Source organism: Camelina sativa, chromosome 12 (assembly GCF_000633955.1).
Source record: "Camelina sativa cultivar DH55 chromosome 12, Cs, whole genome shotgun sequence".
Taxonomy (NCBI): domain Eukaryota; kingdom Viridiplantae; phylum Streptophyta; class Magnoliopsida; order Brassicales; family Brassicaceae; genus Camelina; species Camelina sativa.
This window is the reverse complement of record NC_025696.1, coordinates 7,286,628-7,294,397: the sequence shown is the minus strand read 5'-3', so window position 1 is coordinate 7,294,397 and position 7,770 is coordinate 7,286,628. Positions and strand designations below refer to the sequence as shown.

The following is a 7,770-nucleotide window of genomic DNA, read 5'->3' as shown; positions in this document are numbered from 1 at the left end:
AAAAAAAAAAAAAAAAAAAACATAGTAGTAACAAGTAATTTACTTTGTTTGGTCTCTCAGTTGTTGTTTTAAAAAAAAAAAAATGGGATAGCAGTGAAAAGTATTCAACTTATTCTAGTATATCAACAACACATATTCAAATTTATAGACTTTCGAGGTATGTCTATAAAGCGCCTTACGTACGAGCTTATAGACTTTCTTTCGACTTTTTAATATCAATTCGGATAGTAAACTAATCGAATCGTGAATCTGATACTAGTATTATATAGAAAAGAATATTATAACTTGCAAGTTGCAACTCCAAATTCCAAACAAACGAAAAATATATGTTTTGACCATGTAATAACATTTACTTCTAACTTTCTTCTATGTGAAGTTTCTATGCATGGAATTTGATTAAACCAAAAAAATTTGGTGTCCCTTATTCAAAGACATGTTCATGGAAAACTCAATGCAGCGGGAAGAATATTCTTTACTTGGTCTGCCCGTTCTCTCTATTGCTGCATTTATCTATTTTAATTTATACACTTATATCCAACCAAATCTTGCTTATAGGATTACCAATTGTCATTATTACATGATTATATTTTTCTAACCAAAAAAATCGAAGTGCAATAATGCTTTTACATTAAAATATGAGTCAAGTTCAAAGAACGAACATTGAATCATGATTTCTGACTAATGATATCTTTGGTCTTACTCTTGCCTCTTTAATTTGGCTTTGTCTTTTTTAATGGTGGCGACAAACCATTATGCTCTTATAGTCTTATTGAGAGAGTAACTTTAGTAAATTCACATCCCAAGAACTCCATAAAACTGCATTTTGTACACACAGCCTCAATATCAAACTAACAAATCACCCAAAAGAAGAAAAAAATAACACAGTTTATAATGATCATTACTACTTTGCTGCTGAAATTTTAAATCTTTTGAATCATGTATTACATATAAATGTATCATCTAGTAGTAAGTTGTTTTTTTATTTGAAACTGTACTTTCTCGTAAATATATATCATCTATAAATGTATAATCTGATATTGAGTTATATCATATCTATAAATGTATAATCTGATATTGAATTTTGCATATTTGGCACTTTCTCGATTTCTTCTTAATCCATGCGGCTTCGTCTCTTAGATTAAATGAAGCTTACTAGCAGTGTAACCGTGGGCCGCCCGACAGGCCGAATCACCAACGTTGATCGTGGCGGACTTTGAACCGGTCGGGTCGGGAAAGCCCATCACAACATCTTAGTTCCATAGGAATTTTATATTATCAACTGTGAAGTGTCAACAAACGTTAAGCTCATGATTTGTTTGTTTGAACTTTGAATATATATAATGGTTTCTGTGCTCCCCACTAGATTTTTGTTTATCTTCCTTAAATTACATTATTTAGTTCCAACTGTGAAGCAAATTTGCATCTCCATTGAATCATTCCATCCTTGGTCCTATAATATATAAGTAAAACAAAAGAATAATCTCTAAGCACGTTGTGGTTGACATTAAGAGCAAATAATATCACGACGCAAGATATTGCACAGCTAACTAGCTCATTCCAATTCTCTTCCATGTCTCTCATTAACAAATAATAAAAATTATATTCCAACGTACCTTAATTAACTCTCCAATTCCAGTCATTATCATCGTTTATATATAGTTACGCCGTTTCCGACTCTCTCCCCGGTTCCATTAAACCGGCTATGGAAGCCAGTAATGTGCTTCCTCTGCTCCTCATCTCTCTGTTTTTGACGTTTCTTGTTACACAAGGAACTGATATCATCACAACAAACCAGACTCTAAAAGACGGAGACACCATTGTTTCAAAAGGTGGGACCTTCGAGCTTGGTTTCTTCTCTCCGGGAGGGTCAAGAAACCGTTATCTCGGTATTTGGTACAAGCAAATCTCTCTCCAGACCGTTGTTTGGGTGGCAAACAGAGATTCTCCTCTCTACGATCTCTCAGGAACCTTAAAAATCTCTGGAAACGGGAGCTTATGTGTCTTCAACGGCAGAAAATACCTTCTCTGGTCATCATCATCATCGTCATCTTCCCAGAGAACCGGCGTAAAAGATCCGATTGTTCAGATTCTTGATACAGGTAATTTAGTTGTGAGAAACTCAGAGGATGATCAAGATTACATATGGCAGAGTTTAGATTACCCAGGAGATATGTTTCTTCCAGGAATGAAGTATGGTATTAACTTTGTAACCGGTATAAACCGGTTCTTGACGTCTTGGAGATCTGTAGACGATCCATCAACTGGTAACTACACGAACAAAATGGATCCAAACGGCGTTCCTCAGTTTTTCTTGAAGAAAAACTCGGTTGATGTCTTCAGGGCTGGTCCATGGAACGGTCTAAGATTCACAGGTATGCCTCACCTAAAACCTAACCCTATCTATCGGTTCGAGTTCGTGTTCACGGAGGAAGAAGCTTACTACACTTACAAGCTTGAAAACCCATCAGTGATCACAAGAATGCAGCTGAATCCCAATGGAGCTTTGCAGCGTTACACTTGGGTCGATAGCCTTCAAAGTTGGAACTTCTATCTATCGGCTATTATGGATAGTTGTGATCTCTACACGTTGTGTGGCTCTTACGGAAGCTGCAACATCAATGAATCTCCGGCTTGTAGGTGTTTAAAAGGGTTTGTTCCTAAATCTCCAGAGGCTTGGGTTGCAGGGGATTGGTCCGAAGGGTGTGTTAGAAGAGTCAAAATGGGTTGTGGTAAAGGAGAAGAAGGTTTTCTCAAGATTTCAAAGTTGAAGTTACCAGATACAAGAACATCGTGGTATGAGAAGAAAATGGATTTGAACGAATGCAAAAGGGTATGCTTGAGAAACTGTACTTGCTCGGCTTATTCGCATTTCGATATTAGGAATGGAGGAAGCGGGTGTATTCTTTGGTTTGGAGATTTGATTGATATAAGAGAGTATAATGAAAACGGACAAGATCTGTATGTGAGACTTGCTTCTTCTGAGATAGGTAAGGTTACTTAAGACATGTGAAAACAAGAAACATTGTTTTACTAAGAAATATTTAACTCTTGATCGCTTTCTATATTTTGTTTTCTTCATGTTCGTTCACAGATAAGTATAATATCCATTACGTGAAGGGGAAGTTAAGGGTGATGCTCATTATAGCTTTATGCACAGCAATGGTTCTTATGTGCCTTTGCATTGGTTTAACTGTCTTCAACATAAAGAAAAAGAAACTTGCAACCAAAGGTAAAGATGATTGTAGTTGTAGCTCTCAGTAATTAAGTATCTTAAATTTTCAACTGTGCTTATTAAAACCGTTGAATGATTTAGAAATTGTGCAGCGCGAATCAGTCCGTGTTTCAAGCAGGAAAAAAGAAGAGGAAGATCTTGAATTACCGTTTCTTGATCTTGACACGATCTCAGAAGCTACAAATGGATTCTCTAATGGGAATAAACTTGGACAAGGTGGTTTTGGACCGGTCTATAAGGTAACAAAACCACATGCTTCTTGTCTAGTTTTTAGATTCTGCTCAAAAAGGGTAAAATGTTTTGAATTTTTTTTGTTTCTAGGGAACATTGGCTAGTGGACAAGAAATTGCTGTAAAGAGGCTCTCAAGAACGTCAAGACAAGGGAAAGAAGAATTCAAGAACGAGATCAAGTTGATTGCAAAGCTGCAACACCGTAATCTTGTGAAGATTCTTGCGTATTGCGTGGATGAAGATGAAAGAATGCTTATCTACGAGTATCAACCAAACAGAAGCGTGGACTCTTTCATTTTCGATAAAGAACGGCGCAGAGAACTTGATTGGCCTAAACGGGTGGAAATAATCAAAGGGATTGCTAGAGGACTGATGTATCTCCATCAAGATTCAAGGCTTCGAATCATCCATCGCGATCTCAAAGCAAGCAATGTTTTGCTTGATGCTGATATGAACGCGAAAATCTCGGATTTTGGATTGGCTAGAACCTTGGGAGGAGATGAAACTGAAGCAAACACGACCAAAGTGGTTGGAACATAGTAAGATTACCTATCTTTTCTTGATTTCAATGCAAAGCCTTAAAGCAAGCAAACGGATTTTAAAAGGATATGTTCTCTATCTTTCTTTGTGCAGTGGATATATGTCTCCAGAATATCAAATCGACGGGTATTTCTCATTAAAGTCCGATGTATTTAGCTTTGGAGTTTTGGTATTAGAGATAGTATCAGGAAGAAGAAACCGCGGGTTCTGTAATGAAGAAGACAAGCTTAACCTTATTGGACACGTAAGTACATTAGCAGCAACAACGTAAATTAACTTATATTACTGTTAACTTAGCTTAGTTACATAATGGTAATTCTTCAGGCTTGGAGGCAATACACAGAAGATAAAGCATATGAGATAATTGATGAAGCTTTCAAGGTATCATGTGCCGATGTTTTTGAAGTTTTAAGAGTGATACACATTGGTCTGCTATGTGTACAACAAGATCCTAAAGATAGACCAAACATGTCAGTGGTGGTTCTGATGTTGAGCAGTGAAATGTTGCTTCTTGATCCGAAGCAGCCCGGGTTTTTCAATGAAAGAAATCTCTTGTTTTCCGACACTTTATCCATTAATCTCGAGATTCCTTCTAATAATTTACAAACTATGAGTGTAATAGAGCCTAGATAAACCTTGTAATTGTTCTCTGTGTATTCTATAATCTGTAACCTTTTTGCGCTTGATTTGTTCTTATTATAACACATTGCATTAAATTACTAACTATAGCTTATACATATTTTTCTACCGACCTTGCAACATGTAATGGAGACTTCGTTTTGGGATTCAAAGTATCCTTTTTTTACACTTCTCTGTTGTTTCAATTTTTTTTTACATTTCCCTGTGTTGTTTAAGACCAATCTTGAGAAAATTTTGTGTCGAGAAATCCATGAGCAGTTTACTTCTTGCTCAGTTGACGTGAGTTTGTGCTTGAATAAGCTATTTTCTCGTCCCATAGTTGGATATCGATCTCCGGTGAAGGATAAGCCGTTCCAAGATCCTAAGCGATAGGAATAACTCGAACAGGACATTCTCTGTTTTGGGTCATCACTCCAAGAATATCCCTTAAGGATGGAGATACTCTGCGTTTTCCCCGTATCATGTTTTCCAACTTGGGTTCTTTAGTCTTCACCAAGAAGAGCAGCCTTAACATCGGTTGGTTTCTTGGCTTGTGGCACAAGAAACCATTTGCGGTCATTTGGGGTGATCAACCGAAACAGTCCTCATATTAGGGTGTTTAAAAAAAATACAGAGACAGATTATGATCCATTATTAGATTTAGACGGCCAATATTTAAAGCTAGTTTCTCATATTACAAGAATGTATAAGCCTAGCAAGGAAAAAAACAATAAGTAAGATGTAGCTAATTCTCCTTGACTAAGTCCAATATAAGGGACTGAGTGGTCAAAAGATATTATGTTAGATATATTTGATGATGAAAATTTTCTAGAAAAGTAGAATGGTCTAGTACACAATGTACTCATTTCGTTTTTTTGACTAAAATCTCTAATATTAAAAGCTTGTTGGTAAAAGGTATTTCAACTAAGGAGGAGGCAGAAAACATTAGTTTGCAACAATATAGCTGAAACTTGAAGCCATGATCGAGAATTTTCCTATTGATTTTAGGTAACCGGGTTATTGTAACTTTTCGAGTATTTAGGAGTGGACATGTTTTGGCAAGTAAGAAGTTTGTCTTTTATAATCTAGACCATATATTTTATAGCAAAACTGATATTGTTCGAAAAGAAAATCAAAGCCTAAATTTGGCACATGAAAACGTAATAAGATCATCGCTGTCTCTAGTGAGAGAATTCTCCTATGCTAACATTTGAACGTGGAGACTGTAAGAGATACCAAAAAACGTGAATACAACAAAAAAAAAGGAAAGAGGAGAAACGTGGACAAAAGACGAAGCCCATGATATCACCCCCTTAAGGCCTTCTCAGCTTAGGCACACTGTACTGTCTTGTAGTTAGTCTTTTTCTCACAGTCGTGTCATCTTAAGGGTTTCTAACGTACGGTTTTTCTTATTGATTGGGTTTTCATTTGACTATAAAACAAAAAAAATGTAATATTTATTATGAATTACTAACTGTAATATTTTAGTGGTTGAAAGTAAAGTAAAAATCAAATGAATGATGAATAAAAAAACAAACTCAAAATTTTCTTGGCGTTTGATTTTATTTTTGAAAGGTTTTGTTAAAAAAATAATATATATTTTCATAAAAAACGATCTCAACACTGCATAACATCTAACCCATACGTTACATACATGGTAAATGCCACATATCTGAGAAGATAAGAACTAAAAAGGGATGTATTCAAACTATTCTGACAATTATATATAAAACACACACATTGTGAATATGAACAATGAACCTCTCGTCTTCAAAGTTCTGACTTGTTCCAAAATTCTTATCCACACAAAAAGAAAAAAAAAAAAGGGAAAGTCAGTAAGTCACAATAATGAATGAGCCATAAACCACACCACCACTCACCACCAAAAACATTTGCGTTTGCGTGGCTCTCATGATGACATCTCATCTTCATTTGATTCTTCACACCACCGTCGTTCGCCACGTAAGATCTCCCCATATCGAAGCTTGCCACATAAGCACAATCTTTTATGTGGTTATGCTTTGATGATACAATTTTATTACTATTCTATACAATGGGTGCGTGAGAGCCACAAAAATAACAAAGCAACTATACAGTTAAACTAATAATATTTCCAGATATTAAAGAATTATGGTCCAAGTAAAATAATAATAATAATAATACTCTGCCTATGTACTATATTAGAAAGTTTTGCTTCTCTCCCATACCAATTCATTATTTTTGTAGTATTATAGAATATTATCCTCGGAAAAAAACTGTAGTTAGAAGAGAAAACACATGTTTTGGATGACTTTGGGAAGAGAGAAGAGAAGTAAAAAAAAAACAAGTGGTTATAAATAAAACGAAAGGATAATAGAAGAGAGGTATGGTGCGGTGGGGACGCGATTTTGTAATATGGTCCAGACAAATCCCAGGTGGGTTCACGTGGCTCCGTAGCTCTTTCAGAACCTGATTCGTCCACGTAGGACAGACTAGAATCTCGCTCTTCCTTCTTACCCGGCTAAGATCTCGCCACGTCATTTGAGTGTTTTTAAAAATCTCTCTCAGACAAAAAGAAAATAAAAAATATCTTGAAACTCAACCATGAGTTTGTCGCCACGTAAAACTCAGTTCCGCTTTGGCCCATACGCATTAAACTTGTTTTTCTTTTCAAAAATTAATAATTTGTACTCTATAATTTATTACCGTTGCTAAGAGTTAATAAAATGAAATAGAATAATGTGTAATAATAAATTACTGTATATGTCTCGTCATATAATATTGAAATGAAACAAATCATTAACAAAAAAATTAGAAACCAATAAAGGTGGAGAAAAAGTAAAAAAACATTGTTTTCTTAACAAAAAGAAGGAAATTAAAAAAGTCAGACAAGATAACTAGAACTGATAATTATCCAATAAAAGAAAACAAGATATGATCAAGGAATGTAAACGAATGCAGATATATAAAAATATAGAACTGATAATGATCCAAACAAAGAAAACTCGAATAAAGGGTTAAAGTGTAAAGTGTTAAACTTAAACCAATCTCTTAGAGTTAAAAGAAAAAAAAAAAGAAATAAGTAGTAAAGTTTAAATTGAAAATGAGATTGGATAGTAACCACAGAATAAAAAAGACTGGGTGCTATATATAAAAAAATCTTGAAACCA

At 35.0% G+C, this 7,770-nt stretch overlaps 1 protein-coding gene across 1 annotated transcript; it reads left to right on the top strand.

The window, feature by feature from the left end:
* On the top strand, window positions 1,591-4,759 carry LOC104730659 (G-type lectin S-receptor-like serine/threonine-protein kinase At4g27290). The gene is made up of 6 exons (XM_010449855.1): window positions 1,591-2,987; window positions 3,092-3,229; window positions 3,314-3,471; window positions 3,554-4,002; window positions 4,097-4,247; window positions 4,328-4,759. The coding sequence occupies exons 1-6, from the start codon at window positions 1,703-1,705 to the stop codon at window positions 4,634-4,636; spliced, it is 2,490 nt and encodes an 829-aa protein (XP_010448157.1). The 5' UTR covers window positions 1,591-1,702; the 3' UTR covers window positions 4,637-4,759.